At 41.9% G+C, this 22,002-nt stretch overlaps 1 protein-coding gene across 1 annotated transcript; it reads right to left on the reverse strand.

Moving 5' to 3' along the window:
• Nucleotides 1–11,967: 11,967 nt before the first annotated feature.
• Nucleotides 11,968–20,906, reverse strand: LOC147318971 (cytochrome P450 4B1-like). The gene is made up of 12 exons (XM_086311203.1): nt 20,532–20,906; nt 20,223–20,367; nt 20,073–20,117; nt 19,857–19,984; nt 19,599–19,723; nt 19,336–19,490; nt 19,126–19,232; nt 18,151–18,341; nt 17,877–18,010; nt 13,665–13,729; nt 13,214–13,296; nt 11,968–12,861 (listed from the first exon to the last, which is right to left on the reverse strand). The coding sequence occupies exons 1-12, from the start codon at nt 20,889–20,891 to the stop codon at nt 12,684–12,686; spliced, it is 1,716 nt and encodes a 571-aa protein (XP_086167329.1). The 5' UTR covers nt 20,892–20,906; the 3' UTR covers nt 11,968–12,683.
• Nucleotides 20,907–22,002: the final 1,096 nt, after the last annotated feature.

Below are 22,002 nucleotides of genomic sequence, written 5' to 3' on the forward strand. Positions count from 1 at the left end.
ATACTGATTGCAAAGAGGATTAAAATACATTTAGAGGACTTAGCATCTGAGGCTCAAAGTGGCAGGTCTGGTTATCTGAGTGATTCATTACGAAGATATGGTGGGTCATTGAGTTACGTTTTTGACGAATTTGATGTAAGGTTGTATTTTTTCTACAATTTCAATATTTTTTTTCACTCCTTTAGAATGTTGAAAATACTATTAAAGGAAAGCAAAACGTACTTTTCTGTCAAAACACAGGGCTGATTTCTATCATGAAATCATATAATACAAGTGTATTACTGACAGCAACCTTTTCATTCCATATATTAGACCAGCATCATATGAACTAAAGTGTCCTGCATTTTTCCCAACAAGCCACTAGGTGTTGGGTTGTGCACAAAGGTCAGCATTTTCGGTGACACTGGCACTTGCAGAAATTATTGCTATATATGTGGCATCACATGAAAGTGGAGCTTCAAGCTTCTAAATGTTCACATGTCGCTGATAAGCTATTTGCCCTGTCCAAACAGTATTCTGAACATATGTGCTCTTTGGCTTTTTCAAGTATATTACTTTAAAATGGTGTACTCTCACAGTTTTGTTCTGCTGGGCATTTAAATGAACTTTTGTGGCCAAGTTTGTGGCTAAATTGGCCAAGTTTCGGTGGACCATCAAATTGTGTTACATCTTATATTGTATAGTGGTTTGGATTTTTCTTTTTCAAATATGAACAGAACAGACGTAGTAGTAATTGAGAGGAGCTGTTTGGTGATTTGTAGCAAAGGTTCCTAGCTGGAATTGCAGATTAAATGCTGTGGTCTCAGCGCAGCATGCATTCTGACCACAAGGCTGCCACATAACATTGTTGTTTCTTTTTGATGTGGTGCCTGGTCTGACATCGGCCAAAAAGTTAAACCAGTTGGCTTGAGTTTATTTCTTTATATGGTAGCGGCAGAAGATGCAATGCATTTTAGGAGTTTTCACAGGAAATTCAAGTGATCAGTTATTAGGATCTTAAATCAGCGAAAGGTTGGCAATCTGAGATAAAAGAAAGAGGACGTCATTTCATTTTTATCCAACCTGTGTTGGTGACTTTTTGTCGTTGTGGGTGTGTGGATTTTCTGGGTGGATTTTGTAATATAACTGTAAATAAAAGAGTACTTTTGTCTCGTGAACCTTTCTGGCCCTTCTTGATACTTTCACCCATCGTGCATGAATTGCAAAAGGGTATTATAGCGTGTCTTTGTGACACTTCTGCACATGTTTTAACGGCTCTTGTTGTGAAATTGCTGAAGCACCTGGCCTGTCTAACAGCAGAGATAGGCAGTGAAACTGAAGTCGGGACTTAAGTGCAGCGGTCTCGCCCCACATATTCACTATCTCTGCCTTCTTAAAGCAAGATGGTGAATCAGATTTCTGGTTTGCAGAAGCATGTACACATGCTGTCTAACAGGCCTGCAGGAGACTGGCGCACAGTGTACAAAGGCGCACAAAGGTGTAAATAAAAATGGAAACCTTTTCACTTGCATTGAATGATAAGTGAATGATAACAGCATACTTATCTGGCTTCATCATGTGTTTTTGTCTTTTTTCGGGGCCAAGGAACACAAGGAAAGGACATTAGCCCAGTGGAAATCTGTGCTTCGCCAAGTTTGAGATCTTTGGTTCCACCTGCTGTGTCTTTGTGCGACACGGAAAAAGTGAACGGATGGTCTCGACATGCATGGTTCCCACCATGAAGCATGGATGAGGACGTGTGATGGTGTGGGAGGTGTTTTGCTGGTGACACTGTTGGGAATTTATTCAAAACTGGAGTCACACTGAACCATCATGGCTAACACAGCATTTTACAGCGACATGCATCCCATCCGGTTTGAGTTTAGTTGGAGCGTCATTTACAGGACAATGATCCCAAACACACCTCCAGGCTGTGTGAGGGCTAACTGGCAAAAAAGGAGAGTGGAGTGCTGTGCCAGATGGCCTGGCCTCTACGGTCACCTGACCTAAGCCCAATGGAGATGTTTTGGGATGAGGTGGACCGCAGAGTGCTCAGCAAAAGGGCCAACAAGTGCTCAGTATCTCTGGGAACTCCTTCAAGACTTTTGGAAAACCATTTCAGATGATGACCTCATAAAGGACCTTGGACCACTGGCCAACACTCCAGTCCTTCTTCTACTTGGCCCAGTTGAGACACTTCTGACTTTGGCTCAGGCTCATAAGGGGTTTGACCCGAGGAACCCAACAGTTGTAGCCCATCTCCCAGATGCGCCTGAATGTGGTGGTTTTTGGAGCTGTGACTCCTGCCTCATTCCAGTCTTTCTGGATCTCTGCCAGATTCTTGAATTTCCTCTGGCTGATAATCCACTGAAGGCCATGGTCATCTTGGTCATTTTGCCTGTCCACTAGACTTTCCATTGATATGCTTGGACACAGCACTCTGTGAGCAGCCAGCCTCCTTAGCTATGAACTTTTGTGGCTTACCCATTGTTGGGGGAAAATTCCGTAAAAGACCCAGGAGAAATAAAGACACAATGAGACAAGATCACTTTTTATGCTTTAACGTGCACACGGGTAAGCTGTTCAGAACAACTCACACCGTGTACAGAGGCTGGGCACTTTTTATAGGAAAGACAGTGAGAACAGGATAAGAAAATACAAAACAAATAAAATAAACAACTCCATATGTGGCGCTAGTCTCGTCAGCAGAGAGCTGGGAGAAGGCTGTGAGAGATAAAACAATCTAAAACAATATGTCCCAAAACAGTATGTCTTTGCTGAGAAAGTCTAAAAAGATAATTCTAAACTAATCTAACCATGGACAAAAGGGCATGCTTGCACATTTAAAAGAAGGTAAAGAAACATAGAATCATTTTTCCTGTAACATTCCCTCCTGTTTTAACTTATTTTAAATGTATACAACAATTGTCTGTGAAGGTTATTTATTAAGTATCTTAAGCAATTTTTTAATTTTCAAAATGTCAGCATAGCAGAAATGGAAGTCATTTGGTCTAAAGATTAAAACAAAATAAAATAATAAAAAGAAAAAGAAAAAAGAAAATCATAGTAAATGAAAATCATAGTAAATGAAATAACAAGTGGAATAAACAAGAAAAAATAATAAAACTAAACTACAAAAAATAAAAGGATGAAAACTAAAATGAAAACTTTGTATTTAAAAATGATGAAAACCTAATATGTAAAATGAAAACTTCAAAAAATACAAGGATGAAAACCTTATATTTAAAATGATGCAAACCTTAAATTGAAAACTTCATATGTAAAATGATGAAAACTTCATATTTAAAATGAAAACTTCAAAAAAATAAAAGGATGAAAACCTTATATTGTACCTGCATAAACTACTAATGTGTTAATCAGTGCATGATCACTTGAAAAAGGCAGAAGTCATTTTTAATCACCACGTCATTCATTAGCAGTTATTACAAGTTCTCCTCTAACAGAATTGCAACAGGATGCTGGTCTTCTTGAGGCACGGCAACATAAGCAGTCATTGTAGTTGTTATCATCTTTGAAATCATTACTCTTAGGCATGGCAACACACACAACACTAATATGAGCAGTGCTATCATGATGAGACCTAGAAGGAAAAATGGCTTTGCTACAGCAGCCAGCCATGAACCGCTGAACAGCCAGTCCAGCCAGCCTTGTGCTGTAGCTGCTCCAGGTGTGTGGTCAGTGACATATTTTTGCAGAGCGGTCAAATTCTGCAAAGCTTCATAAATGTCTCCTCCAGTTTCGTATCCATCAGGGATAAAAGTGCAACATGTTTCCCCGATCAGCTTGCAAACTCCTCCTTGTGATGCTGTTAGCAGGTCTAGTGTCAGTCTGTTCTGCAGCACCATCGTTCTGATGGCCTTCTGTTCTCCTGCTAAGGCCGTTCCCAGGGTCTTTGTCAAAGTTGATGCGTCGTAGCAGAGCATATCGATTGATTTCCACGTGATCCCGCACCTCGGCAACTCCAATGCCGGGGATCAAGCTCTGTAAGAATTTCACTCCTCCCCAGATGCGAAACTCTCCCGGCACTCCAGTGTCCACAGTAATGCCGAAAGAATTGGGTGAGGTGAAGTCCACTTCACGTCTCTGTCGGCTGCTTGGGTGATGTGCAACACGTTGCATGAAGAAAACGTGATCTGATAATTCCACCAGGGCGCACAGACCTCCCCAACCTTCAGGGAGTGACAGATAAGCCTTATTGCCACATAGGAAGTACCAGTCAGCCAAAACTCTGGTTCCTTTACTGCTGGGTGCCGTCCGTGCACATCCTGTCTGGTACTGAGTCTTTGTTTGTAGTGGCATTCGGTAGCTGTAGTTGGAGCGACAGTTGAGGCTCATCAGTGTCGCGTTACTGGCACAGGTTTCGTTGAGTGAACAGTCCATACACTTCCTCTCGTTCCTCGGTGGGCAGAAAGTGTATATGTATTTGCATAGCAGTCAGTTTTATTATTCCAGTAAGCTGTAGTGTTCATAAACTGCCACCAGAAATTAGTGGCATAGCCATGGGGAAACTTGGTGTACTTTCCTTTGTCATACAGTGTCTGCCTTTTCTTCATATAGCGTGACTTGTTGTCCCTCACGGAAGCAAAGATGAGGAGCCCGGCCATGGTCAGGGCCGCTGCAGTTATTAAGAGCCACCACTTCATGACGACGGGACACACCCTCCTGTCGCGAGTAGACCCCCCGGCCAGGAAAGCTGACCCCTCCACCGGGCGAGATCACAACAAGTGGGCAAGCCTGCTGTCAGCTGTGTTTAGATGGCTTCACTTACTGGCTCTGATGGATGCAAGATGGTCGTTCCGCTATTTTTGCAAGCTCCAGTTTTTCCTTTGGAGCACTTTGATCAGAACCCAGTCACCGGGCTGTGATCTGCAAGACACTTGATAGACATCATTACATTCTTCGTTATTTACAATCATCTCTTTATTTTCCTACAACTTAGACATACATTTTGCTACTGAAATTGTATCTGCCTTTTTCACTGGGTAGATTTCTGGCCACTTTGAGAATACATCTATAACCACTAGGGCGTATTTTTACCCTTGGCATTCATTTAGCTCAATAAAGTCCATATGGATTGTGTGGTCTCAGGTTTCCCTGAGCATTATATTTTTGACACGTCATGCACGTTCTGACAAATTGTTTTGCTGAGGTTTCAAAATTTACAGTGTAGAATTTACAGTGTAGAAATGAGAGTTGACAATACTGGTCAGTCCCCCCGTTGACAAATGCGTACAGCCATGAGTCACTAATGCCGCCATCTTGTGGAGCGATTTTGGCAACACTGGCTTGCCATAACACATCATTAAATCGTTTGTCAGAACTGCACCGTGTTTTAGCCATTTTGCCTGCTCTGCTGTGCTTGCTGCTTTTTGTTCATTTTTCAACACATCCAGTGGAATCTGATGTGTGTTCACTGCCATCAATGTGATGTTTGTCTTTTGTGCCGCCTATTTTGCTGCTCTGTCAGCAAAATTGTTGCCTGTAGTAATGAAAGAGTCAGTAGGCGTTGTAAGAGGTTGGCATGCTGGTTTGCCAGTTGGTGTAATCATTCCTCTGTTATGCCAAATTTTTTGCAAAATGATGCGCAGCAGAGAAAACATACTGGCTGTCTGTATGTATGTTTATTAGTTTGTCTTTGTGTATTTAGCTTTCGCGTATCACAGCTATCAGCTCAGCGCTCTGTGCAGGACATGAAGAAGAAAGTGGTTTTGCTTCTATTATTTTACTATCTGTGGTTACTGCGTAACCTACACAATTTCGGCCTGTGCTGTAAGGTCAAATGCTGTTCTCCTAGCTTCCACACTTGCTGATCATAAGGTGGATCTGGGCCTGGAGTTTGTTTAAATCTCAGAATGTTGTGATACTCGGTCGGTTTCTGGCACTCAGGTGTAATACCAGAAAAGAATGGCATGACTGCTATCTTAAGTTTTGTCAGAGCGTCTCTACCTAGCAAATTTACTGGACACGACGGGTCATATATGCATTTAATAAAGCACCTGCGGCCACTTGCTGTGTGTACTAGTTCTAAAAGGGCAGTTAATTGTTGTACAGTTGTGTGGCCTGAAGCTGACTTTACAACTAATTTGTCCTCTACTCCTACAATCTCGTGGGAAGTGACCTTCCTCTCCACGGTTCTAGCAGGCGTTGTCTCTATGTTATCTGCTGTTTCTGCGTGGCTGTCTGCAGCCTTGGTGTTTGTGACTTTGCTCGCCTCTCTGTTCCTGATAGCCACCTGCGAATTAGTGTTTTAGTCTGTTGTCAACACGTCAGCCTTATTTCTAAGTTACAGAATGCTTCTCCTTTTTTTTTTTTTTTTTTGGTTTGGGAGAATAGATGCAACTCTACATTTTCACTTAAGGCATTTTTAGATAATTTCTAGTTCTTCAAACAATTCATGGATCTCACACATTTCAAACTTTCAAGTTAGGGTTGTTTCCCATTTATACAAATATATATATATTTAACTTTGCATTGCTCACAGCTCATAGCTCTAAACCTAGGCATTTTTCAATCATATGCCTAATCACTATGTGTCATTGTGACTCTCAAGTATTGTCACAAGTTCGTTTAAATTCGTTTCCAAAACCAACAAAATAATCAAACAAAAACAAAAAACATAAACGTGTCAGGACACAAAAGAAAAAGAAAAATGCTGCCACCCGAACAAGGCAGAAGTCTGCATATGTTGGCTTGTAATAGCATGCAGCTTGTAACATGGTAGACTAATGTGTCTGTGTTAATTCAGCTCCATATTATTGTGTGAAGTTGCACTGGGTTGGGAGTGGTTTTGTGTGTGTCACATTTTTGGTGAGCCAATGGCTGGAATGGGGTTGGAGTAATTAGAGGCAGGTGTACTTGATTGCACTGATACACCGGTCTTCTTATAGCCCACACTACAAACACTGCTGTGTTGTTTTGTCTCTCTGTGCAGGTATGTAATGTGATGAAATCAGATATGTTTGGGATGGACGGGTTTTGCCCTATGAATTTTATATTAAGTGTGTCGTTTTGTCTCTCTGTGCAGTCCAGGGCCTATTATATGCCACAGCCTAAAGGCAGCAGAGTTGCAGAGGCTTGAGTGACCACTGACTATATGCTTGCAGGGTGGTGGGTCTCCAAGGACGACTTCTAACCCTGTTAAAGGCAACATGTGGAGTGCAACTTGGCTGTGTGGCATAGCTGGCTCTGGCCTTGGGACTGTGTGTTTTTATACAATTCTTAAATGGGACACTGGACTGTTTTATCTTTTATCTCTTGATATATTTTTTTGTCAATAAATTATCTTTTAGAATTTTATTGACTGACATCTTTTTGCCCACGACTGAGACGGTTGGTCAGACCTAGAGTCTTTCTTTGGGTGTGTTACAGCAGCTTCTGCTCTAAAAGAAACAAATAAATAAAAAGAAAAGAAAATGTGTAACATGCTCATCAGCTTAGCAGTGTCTACATATTTAATTCAGCTTCTCAATCCTGTAGTTTTAGCTGTTGTCTACAGGGTTTTGCTTATTGGTTGTTATTGTAGGTGTGCTCTATATCTCAGCAATGTGTCATGCTAGAATGATAGGTTTCAAGCTGGTCAAGTGCCTCTATGCACTTCATTAGTTTAGTTATTCTCTGTATTGTCTTCATCTCACATGTCATTACACTGAGTTTCAGCAAACCTTAAGCTTGATGCAGACTACTGCTTAACAATTATCCACCTCACATCATAACCGATTAAGGTGCCTCTTCATATTAATATTATGTCATTGTTAATATTATCCTCTTTGTCTTATATAACAGCAATAGCATATTATAATATTTTATCAGTGTGTACCACTATACTACTACTGAGCCAATTTGATAGTTAGGATCATCTTATTCAGCAAACAGATAATTTAGAATTCATCCAATCTGCAGTCACATTTGTTCTCTCTGTTGCATGGCGGACCAGGCAGGTCTATTATAATATATTATTTATATTTTATTTTGTATCCATCAAGGGCTTCAGATGACCTGCAGAATCATCCTTTTCCCAAGGTGGAGACAGTTACCTTTTCACACACTGTCCTTGGCTGAACAATGACACAGCCTTAATATTCCTTATTTATTTTATTAAAATATTTTCGTGCGAATTATTTGCTTTATATTCATTTTATACATGCTGGGCATGGTCATCATGCCAACTGTGTTTCATTGTTAATATCACTTTACAGGTTGTTATCCTTGCTATTATTAATTTCAAATACTCTAAAGATAATTTCTACTGTAACTTTCCCTTTGTTTAGCTTTATTTCGTACTTTTTATATTTATATCTACTCAGTGGGGTCTGTTTTCAACCCTTTTAAACTACTACAAAACTACTGTGATCTCTAGTTTTCACTTAAGGGATTATTATGTTCTTCCTGATATGGGTGTTGCTGCAGATGCGGCTGCAGGAGTGAGTGATGGTTTACTAAAAGGATTGTGGGGACTGCACAGTGTCTCGTCTTCTGGTTTTACTAAACTGGCAGTTGAGTTCTGTTCTTCTGACTGTTTATATTTTGTTTTCTTAAATCTCTCAGTTTACAGACACTGTTTTTGTCCGGCGTCTGGACTTTTCTTTTCTCACCACTGCTCGTCAGCAGGAGTGAGTTTTAATTTCACTTGCTTGATTACCCATCTTATTTATGTATTTACTTATTTTTGTTTAAGTAATATATACACAATACAGCTGCTATCACCTTCGCTGGTATTAGAGACGAGAGTGGTTGCTCACACGCCCTTCTACTTTCGGACTATTTCCAAAAGCGGTGTGAACTTTACGAGACGGAACTCGACCGTTCTCTCAACTCACCAGCACGTCAGTGAATAGCAGTAAAAGAAAAACACAGTAGGAGCAGCTCAGTCTCTTATTGGACTGTGAAAATTCAGCTTGCTCCATTAATTAAAACAATACACACACATACATTCACATTCACACTTATTCGCGCGATCGGAACCCTTATCATAAGGGGAGCTGCCAGTCTTTCTGTAGACGAGCTACTTATTCCCTTGACCCAGCTGGGGGAGCTACCCAGAGCTCCAAACCTAACCCACAAGAGTGGGGAGCTTCCAGTCGACGAGCTCCAAGCTACCAGCCGACGAGCTACTTTAAACCTAACCCACAGAGGTGGGGAGCTTCCAGTCGACGAGCTCCAATGCTACCAGTCGACGAGCTACTTTCGCTATTTTAAATTCCCTGAATTTATTTTAAATTCCCTGAATTTAAAATACGCTTTTACGCAAAATTGTGTCAGTGTGTCTGTATCTACCTGGTCAGTGTCGCCGGGTCTGGTCCACCTCGATCGGGCCCCACCACCGTGGGTCGCTTTCTAGAACGTTGGCCAAGACTCGAATTTAACGCCCTTGGTCTTTGACCACACACCTAGTGTGTGGGCTGTCGACAGACGAACAACGTGGACTGGTCACGGAGATGGGACACGATGGAGGCGCTCCGGCTGTCGAAGGACCAAGAAATGTTGGGGGAAAATTCCGTAAAAGACCCAGGAGAAATAAAGACACAATGAGACAAGATCACTTTTTATGCTTTAACGTGCACACGGGTAAGCTGTTCAGAACAACTCACACCGTGTACAGAGGCTGGGCACTTTTTATAGGAAAGACAGTGAGAACAGGATAAGAAAATACAAAACAAATAAAATAAACAACTCCATATGTGGCGCTAGTCTCGTCAGCAGAGAGCTGGGAGAAGGCTGTGAGAGATAAAACAATCTAAAACAATATGTCCCAAAACAGTATGTCTTTGCTGAGAAAGTCTAAAAAGATAATTCTAAACTAATCTAACCATAGACAAAAGGGCATGCTTGCACATTTAAAAGAAGGTAAAGAAACATAGAATCATTTTTCCTGTAACACCCATCCAATGGAGGGTATCAATGATTCTCTTCTGGCCAGTTGTGAAGTCTGCAGTCTTCCCCATATTGAAACTAACTGGGGCAATTGAACCAAATTGAAGCAATTTGATGACACCTGGGAAAACCTGTAAAATTTGGGCTGATGTCTTCACAGTATTCTAATTCCTGATTTTGTGGGTTTTATGAACTGGATGCCCAAATTACATACAAAGAAACAACTACAGTGGGGCAAAAAAGTATTTAGTCAGCCACCGATTGTGCAAGTTCCCCCACTTAAAATGATGACAGAGGTCAGTAATCTGCACCAGAGGTACACTTCCACTGTGAGAGACAGAATGTGAAAAAAAAATCCATGAATTCACATGGTAGGATTTGTAAAGAATTTATTCGTAAATCAGGGTGGAAAATAAGTATTTGGTCACCTCAAACAAGGAAAATCTCTGGCTCTCACAGACCTGTAACGTCTTCTGTAAGAAGCTTTTCTGTCCCCCACTCGTTACCTGTATGAATGGCACCTGTTTGAACTCATCATCTGTATAAAAGACACCTGTCCACAGCCTCAAACAGTCAGACTCCAAACTCCGCCATGGCCAAGACCAAAGAGCTTTCGAAGGACACCAGGAAAAGTATTGTAGACCTGCACCAGACTGGGAAGAGTGAATCTACAATAGGCAAGCAGCTTGGTGTGAAAAAATCAATTGTGGGAGCAATCATCAGAAAATGGAAGACATACAAGACCACTGATAATCTCCCTTGATCTGGGGCTCCACGCAAGATCTCATCCCGTGGGGTCAAAATGATCATGAGAACGGTGAGCAAAGATCCCAGAACCACACGGGGGGACCTGGTGAATGACCTGCAGAGAGCTGGGACCAAAGTAACAAAGGTCACCATCAGTAACACACTACAACGGCAGGGAATCAAATCCCGCAGTGTCAGACGTGTTCCGCTGCTGAAGCCAGTGCATGTCCAGGCCCGTCTGAAGTTTGCCAGAGAGCACATGGATGATACAGCAGAGGATTGGGAGAATGTCATGTGGTCAGATGAAACCAAAGTAGAACTTTTTGGTATAAACTCAACTCGTCGTGTTTGGAGGAAGAAGAATACTGAGTTGCATCCCAAGAACACCATACCTACTGTGAAGCATGGGGGTGGAAACATCATGCTATGGGGCTGTTTTTCTGCCAAGGAGACAGGACGACTGATCCGTGTTAAGGACAGAATGAATGGGGCCATGTATCGTGAGATTTTGAGCCAAAACCTCCTTCCATCAGTGAGAACTTTGAAGATGAAACGAGGCTGGGTCTTCCAACATGACAATGATCCAAAACACACCGCCCGGGCAACAAAGGAGTGGCTCCGTAAGAAGCATTTGAAAGTCCTGGAGTGGCCTAGCCAGTCTCCAGACCTCAACCCCATAGAAAATCTGTGGCGGGAGTTGAAAGTCCGTGTTGCTCGGCGACAGCCCCAAAACATCACTGCTCTCGAGAAGATCTGCATGGAGGAATGGGCCAAAATACCAGCTACTGTGTGTGCAAACCTGGTAAAGACCTATAGTAAACGTTTGACCTCTGTTATTGCCAACAAAGGTTATGTTACAAAGTATTGAGTTGTATTTTTGTTATTGACCAAATACTTATTTTCCACCCTGATTTACGAATAAATTCTTTACAAATCCTACCATGTGAATTCATGGATTTTTTTTTCACATTCTGTCTCTCACAGTTGAAGTGTACCTCTGGTGCAAATTACTGACCTCTGTCATCATTTTAAGTGGGGGAACTTGCACAATCGGTGGCTGACTAAATACTTTTTTGCCCCACTGTAAGTACTTGAAATCGTTTCAGTTCTGGCCCTTTCAGTTGCAATTTATTTGTTTTCCAATGTTAACTTGTCATATTTTAGTAATACGTGAACATCTGTTATAGTTACGTTTTCATTTCATATATAACATCGGTTTGTTTTAAGTGTTTTTCTTCTGAATTTTCTGGAGTATAATGTGTAATGTTGATAATGCACAATGCAAGGTGCCACATGATTCATTACTGAAGAATGTAAAAAACAGTTTAAAATGGTTTTCATATCATTTATTTTGAAACTTTCCATTAAATGGTTTTCAAATTTAACTTTATGTGTTTCTTAGTTTGAGACTAGTTGGTTAGTCTATCCCCCCTCGTTTAGTTGACTAAGCAATTAATTGCCAGGAACATCCCTGGTGTGCAGATGATTTAGGTCGTGCTAATAAGAATGGTTATGTTACCACTGCCATTTCCAGCTGAGGGTTTTTTTTTCTTTAATCTGAGTGGAGATCTTGTCATTGAGAAACTGATACTGCGAACCTGAGCCACCACTAGGCAGAGATGGGAAGTAACGATGTACAAATACTTCATTACTGTGCTTAAGTAGAATTTTCAGGTATCTGAATTTGTGGTCATTTTGTTGACGGCTTTTTACTTTTACTGCTTACATTTTCACTGTGATGATGTCACTTTCATTGTGACATCATCATCCCATAAGCCAATGCAGGTTTCACAAGACATTTTTGAATGAGGACATATTTATGTATTTGTATTTGTAATCTCTGTTATTTTTGTAAGAAAAAAAACAACCCAAAATTGGGGAAATTATATACAATGTATTGTGACACATATTCTCTATGACAATTTCTCCCAAAAACATAAATTGCACGACAGAGTCCATGAATATATATATAAAAGCTTGTTACATAGTAGAAGTATTTCAAATCAACATAAATTATTTACTTTCTAAATACAGTAATTTTTAGCAGTTCTTGCAGTTAGTGCACTTTAGCTCTCTGCGTCTAAAGGTTTGATCTTGATGTGGATGCCATTGAGTGAGCGGAGAACCAGTCGGGGGATGATCTTGGGTTTCATAGTGGGCTCTGCTATGAGCTGGTATCGCTTCAGTGTCAGAGCTGTCACCACTTTCATCTCATTCATAGCAAAGTTCTGACCGATGCAGTTTCTGAGGGAGGAAAATATTAAATGTAAGAAATATACAAGTGAATATTCTAAAGAACTGAAAAATGATGAAAATAGTTTGATCCTTCTGAGATTAGGACATGAGGAATATGAATAGTAGGGATGAGTATAGTATGTTATTTTTTAACATTCAGGGCCAAAGGTGCTTGCATTTTAAATGGGATCAATCTTAGATTACAGTGAGTTCACCCTTTCCCCTACTTGCTTTAGCCCATCATAAAACCAGTTTTTATTGTGTTGATGTAAATGGGGTCAGTACTAAGTTACACATTCACATACTTGAGACTACTACAAGCAGTCTCTATACAGTGATATAGTTTCAGGTGAGGACAAACCTTGGCCCAGCTGAGAAGGGCACAAAAGCATGAGGAGATCTCATGGCAATGTTCTCTGGTAGGAAACGCAGAGGGTCAAAGACCTAATGTAATACAGGACAAAGAAAGAGAGCAGTGTTATGTCTATTACTTGTTTTCTGAACCTTATCACTCTTACCACTTGCGCAGAGAAAACTGCATTCTGACACATAATAAAGTAAGTCATTAAACCAGCTTGAATCTGTCCTGAGGTCCACTTTGGCACCAGGGACCTACCCACCTCAGCAAATACAGCACTAGTAATTAATTTAATGCACCAGTTTCATGATTGCTTCTTCAGTTATTTGATAAATTATTTGCAGCCTTTTGAGCAGAGTGCTGAAAAACTTCATAATTTTATTTCATCATAGATTCCTTTGATGATGTATTCCATGTAGTAAGTTGTGCTGGGAATAAAATTGTCTTTACTTACATTAGGGTTTTCCCAGACAGATGCATTCCTGTGAATTCCATACACACTTATTCCAACAACAGAACCTACATTTGAAAGAAATGTGTACTTAGTTTATTATTATTAAAAGATTATAGGGTGTGTCTAGCTGATCATTATCATACAAACTAAGCAAACATACACCATATCCTCCTATGGCATTCCTAAGCCCATGCTCACCGTTTTAGTTCTGGGAAGGAGAGAGACTTTGCTTTACTGAAGAAAGGACTGGATAGTGTTCTTGGGCCTCACAAGCACTTTTCTGAAGATTATAAATATCAGATCTTGCTCGATCACTTGAAGTTCCCAAGTGACTGGATTAAAGATAAGAATAAATGTTGGAGATGTGGCTGGAATCATTCTGCTGAAGGCACGCTTAAGAAACCCTGCAGCACTTGTGGTGAGCAACACCTCCTTGTATAACATGTCCTTGCCAAGGGTAAAGAACAAAATCCCAATATTCTGACCATGTGTACTGCATCCAGTGTCATCTATGTTGACCATCCCAGTCACTCCGGTATGGTGACGTTGAAGGTGGTAAGAGTCAACTCCACAATGGGAAGAGGACCATGGACACCTTGCCGTGCTGGATGACGGTTCAGAGAGAACCATAAAATTGCCTGCTGCTGTGAAGTTCCTTGGCCTTGCCCAGACAGATGAGGTTCTGGCCCTACAAACCATTAGACAGGATGTCCTGCAGCTGAATGGGGGAAGCATATCATTGGAGGTGTCCACTAAAGGTAAGCCAAAGATGAGGCATCAAATACTGAATGCTTTCACAGCAGAACAACTGGCTCTAGCTGAGCAATCCTGTCCAGTGGAAACACTCAAAAAGAAGTACAGCCACCTACAAAGACTTCCCTTCAAAGGTTTCAGCCGGGTGAAACCTATGATCCTGATTGGATCAGATCACCTGCACCTTCTCACTCCTGTTTGACCGGTGATCCGGGGACCACCTGGAGGGCCAGTAGCAGTCTGTACTGAGCTGGGGTGGGCGCTACAGGGACTCGCCAAAAGTCTACCACATCCAGCGGATGAACAGGCATGCTTATGCTCGTCTTTCATCACACAGACACCACAGCTCTACAAAAATATTGAAAGGCTGTGGCAAATTGATGTCCTCTCTTTCAGAAATGAAAAGGAGGTCACTAGGTCAAAGGAGGACCAGTAGGAAATAGATATCCTTGAATCAAAGAACGGGTACAGTTAGCTACTCCATTGCTTCGCTGCAAAGACTTTCCTCAGGTGAAGGCACCTCAAGAGGCTGTCATGGCTCTTCAAAGAGCCAATAAGCATCAACTATGCAAGGACCCCAGCAGAGCACAGACATACAACCAGGAGTTCAAGACAGTGGAGAAGGCTGGCAATTTGGTAAAGTTGACTCCAGAGGAGGTGAATGGTTCAACTAAATCCTGGTACATTCCACGCCATCTTGTGCATCACAACAACAAAACCTGCCTAGTCTTCAACTGCACCTGCCAGGCCCCATGCTACAGCGTGGGGCCTGCTGCCAGGTCCCACGCTTAGCCCTTTGCTCCTTGGCGTGTTACTCCGATTCCGCCAGCATGCGGTGGCCATAAGCTGGGATATAAAGGCCATGTTCCATCAGGTACGTTTGCTTTCCAAAGATCAGCCTCTGCTTCGCTTTCTTTGGAGGGATGGACAACAGGAGGATCCACCTAATGTGTATGAATGGTGACTGTTACCATTTGGCATGACCTGCAGCCTTTGCTGCACCACTTATGCTTTACAGCAGCATGTGCAACACCACCGTGAGGGGGAATGAAGATGTATACGAATCTGTCCACACTGCCATTTGTGTGTCCATGTGGACAACTGTCTCCAGTCGCTTCTGACTCCACACCAAGCTAAACAACTCCTGGACAAAACAAGGCAACTACTGGGCATGGGAGGATTTGAAATACTGCAGTGGGCCAGTAATGTGCCAAAGGAGGTGTCCTACCTGCCTACTACTGCCCGTTCTGACAGCTGTGAGCTCTGGCTGACTTCTTACCAAGCTGACCCACAAGAGTCGATGCTTGGATTATGTTGGCATTGCCCCACTGATACCTTGCCCACAGCACCAACTCTTCGCAATGCGTACAAGGTGTTTGCTAGCCAATATGACCCTGTAGGGTTTCTCCTTCCCTATACCACTAGAGGGAAGATTCTTGTACAGTCTATGTGGCTGGGATGAACCTGTCACCTGTGTCCTTTGTGCCGCCTGGGTAGAATGGAAGAAGGAGCTACCATACTTGCAGAGCATTACCATACCAAGGTGTTATATGCCACCTGTTAGTCAGTGCTGCTCTCACTGGAGCGCAGCTTGCTAAGATTCTCCAAACCTAGCTTACTCTACCGCTGCAAAATACTATCTTGTGGACTGACTCTACTACTGTGCTGAGTTGGTTGCAGTCTGATTTCTGCCATTACAAGGTCTTTGTCGGGACTTGAATTGCTGAAATCCAGGAGATCACTGGTTCTCACCAGTGGAGGTATGTCATGTCAGTGGAAAACCTGGCTGATGACATCACAAGGGGGAAGGGACTCTGTAGTCTTTCATCAGCCAGCCATTGGGCTCAGGGCCCCCAGTTTATACAACAAAGTTCAGTGCACTGGCCCTACTGGTAGGGCTGAGACTTCAGATGAGGGGTTGTTATGTGGCCTTGTCACAGTGGCAAAGTCTCTTACTCCAGCCCCAGGAACTTCACATCTTGGGAGGAGCTTGTGAAAGCCACTTACCATGCTCATCACGGGGCAGCTTCTCCTCCAATGACTGCCACTGATCGTGTGGAAGCAGAGATAGCCATCTTAAAGTCAGCTCAATATGTTTCCCTGAAGATGTGATGGCCCTGATGAAGGGAAAACCTCTGTCCCCAAATAGTCAACTTTGTTCGCCCTGCCTTCAATATGATCCGCTTACTGGCCTAATAAGGGTTGGATGTCACCTGAGATGTGCTGAAGGTCTGGACTCAGACACCATACACCCTACTGTGCTACCTCCCGAACACCCACTAACTAAGCTCCTTGTCCAGTACTTTGATGTGATTTTGTTGCACCCTAGTCCAGAGCATGTCTTTGCAGAGATAGGGCGCACTTATTGGATCATCAGAGGTTGACAAGTAATCTGGAGACATCAAAGACAATGTGTAGACTGCCAGAAATTCTCACCAAAATGGCCGATTTGCCCACAGGAAGACTCCAGATCCACAAACCTGCTTTCTGGTCAACTGGAGTTGATTGCTTTGGTTCCTACACGATCAAGATAGGCCGGAGGCATGAGAAGCGCTGGGGCTAAAAAATGTCATCTCTGTGGCCCATATTGGGTAGTACTTTAATAAATGTGATTGCTCTTAAGAAGCAGTATCAGGTTGATGCACTGCCTTAGCAAATTTGTTGTGGAGGAATTTGTGGCCAGCTTTATTACCGTTTAATCTTTATTCATGTTCTACTGTATTTCCTGTTCTTGATCGCAGAAACAACACCATATCACCCCTCCACATCCTCCTATACCATGCCATATCTCCTTGTACCTAAATAAACTCCACCTCTTACAATCTACTCCCTGGATGTCAGCCTCTCCTTCTGACCAAGGATAACTATTGTAGCAAAAACCAACATTAAACTGATGTGCACCATTCTGTACAGTGAGGTTGCAGAGTGCATAAAAATCTCCAACGCTCTGCTGACTCAGTAACTGCAGAGCTCTAAACCTCCTCTGGCATCAACATCAGCACAAAAACTGTGTGCCTGGAGCTTCATGGCTCATGGATTCCCATGGCTGAGCAGTTCCAGTGAGTGTAATGTGTAGGCAGCGGTGTACTTTCTGCCCATATATATGATAATAATCTGGTGCCAACATTTAAATACTTCCATTTGGAAGAATGAAGAACTGACAAAGCAATTACGCCACACGTTTAAGAGATTTATACTAGTTTATAGAAAAGAAACTCTATGTGACAATACAATCAAATAATACCAACGTATCCTTGTAGAATAATAAAGTAATAAGTATTAAGTCGATATAGGTCCTTTATGGAAATGTAAAAAAATTTAATTTTTGTATCTAAAGAAAAACAACGTCGGTTAAGAGTTTGTGTTTACCATGTAGCATGAAATGTTTCCAAAAGCATTATTAAGTGAAGACATTTAATGTTTACTCTTTGATAATAACAACAGAGTAAAATCACTGACCTGCAGGCACTGTTCTCCCATCACAAAAGGTTACAGTTTTGGTGGTTTTTCTGGCAATTCCTGGTACAGGGGGGTAAAGGCGGAGAGCTTCTTTTATGCACATTGTAGTGTATGGGATTTTACTGAGATCCTCCCTTAAAATGAGACCAACATGCAGTGTTAGTGAAGTCAACTAATAAGAAATCTTGTTTATATGTCTCCTAATAAAGTTTTGGTACCACAGAATGGCACCAACTTGTTTCCCTATTGCAATGTTGTCCTTTCACAAGCCTACCACTCCATGGTTTCCTTGTCATGCAAGGCCTCCATAATCTCCTTCCTGCAAATCTTCTGATGTTCTGGGTTGCAGGCCAGACAGTAGAGGATGAAAGACAGGCCACTGGCTGTGGTGTCATGGCCCTCAAACATGAAGGTGTCCACTTCTGCCCGCATATCTTCATCTGACAGACCCTGCTGGTTCTCATCCTGGCGTTGAAATAAAGGATATTTACAGTTGATGAAAGACAGAATGGACTGCACTATACTCTAACTGGGCTTCTCAATAAAAGTGCTTTGTTACTTTTGCTGCTCAGGCTCATTATATTACTTCATCACCCGACTTCAACTCAGCTTTAGCTGGATAACATTCATCCTTATACAGATACCTTTATAAAATTGGGAATTTATTCAGCAGCCAAGTATCAAGGTCCGCTGTTCTTCTTAAACCATATAAAGCACTAATTGTTTGTTTTTTAAGCAAACACCTGCCATGCAGTTAATTATTGATTTTAATTTTTCCTGCCAAGGACAACAATTTGCTATGATATACTCATAAAGGAAGCCAAGTCTACTAAGAGAATAAACATGCTAGCTGAGACAGCCCCTACAAGCTGCCGTTTAGAGAAGTTTTTGGGAAAGAAACTGGGCAAAACACTAACCAGTGTTGATCATTCTCTACACAAAAGAGATTTTGTATTCAGGTTGCTGCTCACAAGAATGAAAAGGCTGATCATCGTCTTTGTGTCAGAGGACATTAACATGCAGCTTGGCAACAGCATGCATCTTTGCTTATTTGCTGCATGCATATGCTATTTCAGCTTTAGGCCAGTACTTCAGATATCTGACACGATCTCAAGTTGGCACTTGCCTTATTTTCTGTATGACCTTTATGCAGGAAAACCCCAGTTTGTGACTTGCCTATACATTAAGCAAATCCTACAATGGGAAATGTGTTGAAGTAAGAGGCTGAAACTGATGACACATAACATACTCTTGCAAAGAGAAGGATGTCCAGAAAGTCCAAATATCTCTTTGCCTGTATTTGTCCAAGCTCCTTCTCTTCCTTTAGTGCTTCTCGCCTCTTTCTTATAACTTCCTCTTTAGAAAAGAATATAAAATGTAAGCATTTGTAGATCTGACACTATAATGTGAGGCTCACTGATTTTTGGCAACGGTTCAGATGAATCAAAGCAAAGCTTACCTGTATGACTGAGGGTCACCTGACGTGCTTTTCTGTATCTGAAACCATGTGGGCTAAGGTGGAAAATGAGGTCACTGTGGTACGGAAACATTCTGAGCCGAAGATCAATTAGAAAACTGAGGTCATAAACTGCTTTGATGTATGCATTTGTTCCACTGAAATGACAAAGGAGGCAAACATTAAATGCAGATTTACAACAACCAAAGACTCAACATAAAACTGACACTGTAAATGACTCTTTAAAAAGATTCATCTAGGCTCACCCCTCTGTCTGACAGTTGCTGTAGCAGCTGAAGGCACACTTCATAATGCTGTCCAGTGTCATGAGGCTCATGTGTTTAAACAATTCAAAAGGCTCATTTGTGCTTGCATAACTTTCCCACTTATCCTGCCAACAATGAGAGAACAGATGTGATCTCTCTGCAGGATACAGACACTGCTCCTGCTTTACTTCTATTTACTGACACGTGCTGACTTTGATTTTATTTATCAATTATGCAACTAAATTGTCTTCAACGTACCAACATAGTCTCAGCAGACTCTGACATCAATTTTACGTATGGTTTCAAAACATCATAATGGAAACCTGGTGTTAAGAGCCTCCTGTGGCGGAACCACTTCTGACCTTCTGACACCAACAACCCATTTCCTGAAGAACATGTGCACGGGTGAGGAAAGCAGCTAAACAAACAACTCTGCACTTGAAATGCTGTTGAAGGGAGACAAATGAGTCTTACCAATCCAACCCTCAATAAACCGGTAGACAAAATCATCTTTTGGTTCTGTTAGGAAACATAACAAATAAAAATGGTGTTAGGGACTTTTAACTTTACTACACAGTTATAAATGTGCATCAACACAACAACTACGTAAAACATTTCTCACACCTGATGATGTCAGGATAGTTTTTGCATAATCTGGATGCTGAATATTGATGATACTGAGAAAGGGGCCAAACCAGATTGGGAAAACATATGAGTACTCCTGACCCCATTTCACTACCTTGTCCATATCGGTCCCATCTTGTTTAAACTGAAAGAGAAAAAGTACAACTGAAACACATCACAGCAGGCAGACTTTACACGCTGTCAACTGTGTGTCTCTGTTTGCAGAATGGTGTTCTCCAACATGGTGTGGTCAGCTTTACTGGACGGTTACACATGTTACAGCTGCTGCGAGTGTGTTGATACAGTTACCTCCAGAACATGTCCAAACAGCCAGTGTGGCGGCGGCCCCCAAAAAGCTTGGAAGTTCCGCAGTGCTTCCCTTCTTTTCGCAAATAGAATTGTTAATTTATACACCACGGCAAAAAGACAGAGCACAACAAAGACGTAATGCATGTGAGGCCAGCCCAGCTGAAACTCCGCGAAAGTTTTAGTTAGTTTCATCTTGCAGGTGCAAGTGTCTTCCGCCTCCGCGTGCAGGAAAACCTCCCCAACAAAGCGCAAAAGGTGATCTGAGCTCACCTTTCTGATAAGAGCTGGAGGAAAAGCGATGTTTTCAGTGCTGTCTCCGGTAGGCGGGGAGTCTGACACCCAATAAAACGCTGACTTCATGTCCTGACGGAACTGTCGGCGTTTTGAGCGCAGGAGTGCAACAGCAACATCATTACGGCGGTATATGAGAAGTGGGATGATGAAGATGCAAATATGGGAAGAGCAGAAATGTAGGTTTTCCTTTTGGCTATTCTGTTTGCCTTAATTCCCAAAGTGTAATTGTGTCAGTTGTTGTACTTTGCAGCCAATAAGTTGGTTACAAGTGCTTTGTGTGCACATGAAGTCCAAACTCCAGTGAGTTTAACCGTACAATAAACTGTACAAACAGCTCAATCACAGTTTGGTTCAACCCTCACAAACATTATCTCAGCATAAAATACAATGTGAGAACATATTTGGCATCTATATATTAAAAAAGAAACTGGTTTGCGATGCACATTTTGTGTCTTAACACCCATACTAAATGTAAGAAGCAAATCATATGCCAGACCACATCAGAAAAACAGTGTGGGTGACAACCTTGCTAAATTTCCTCTGTACTGGCTGTTGGACCACTTCCGATGTGTCAGGCTCATTTAAACTGTTAAGCTCAATCTAAAACCTTTTGCTGAGAGGCAGAGTTTGTGATCTGTGTTTTTATGAGCAGTAATGGTACAGCCAGGATGCTTCATGTTCCACCCTGAAAACTAAAATAACATCAAAATCAAAGGTGGAAAATCCTAAATTAAAATAACAGTGGCAATTGTGATGAAGTGTTTTGAAAGGATCAAAAAGACTGTCCTGGCTAGCGTGGACTCTTTACTTTATGCATATGCGTATAACATGTAACACCACAGTGCATCAGTCTACTGGTGAGTCACCATTTGCTCTGATGTTTGACTGAGATCCCCAGCTACCTGTTGAGTTTTTGTTGTGTAGGATTCAGGAGCCTGTGGCCCCTACCTCCTGCATACCAAGTGAGCCAAAAAGCTCAACGTCCTCTGTGGTGCTGGTCTGCACCGATCAGCTGCCAGTTACGGCTGGTGTTCAAAACAATATTGCTTCTTCACATAGGACTACTTGTGCTAATGCTGGAACGCACTCGAATCGACATTATCTGCCCCAGGCAATAGGAAGTAGAACAACAGGGGCTGTGAACTCCCAGGCACCTGTGCCTAATACATCTACCCTG

Source organism: Aulonocara sp. 'chitande type north' Nkhata Bay, linkage group LG11 (assembly GCF_057382095.1).
Source record: "Aulonocara sp. 'chitande type north' Nkhata Bay isolate Kocher_YH1m ecotype deep benthic linkage group LG11, A_spYH_male_GT1.1, whole genome shotgun sequence".
NCBI lineage: Eukaryota > Metazoa > Chordata > Actinopteri > Cichliformes > Cichlidae > Aulonocara > Aulonocara sp. 'chitande type north' Nkhata Bay.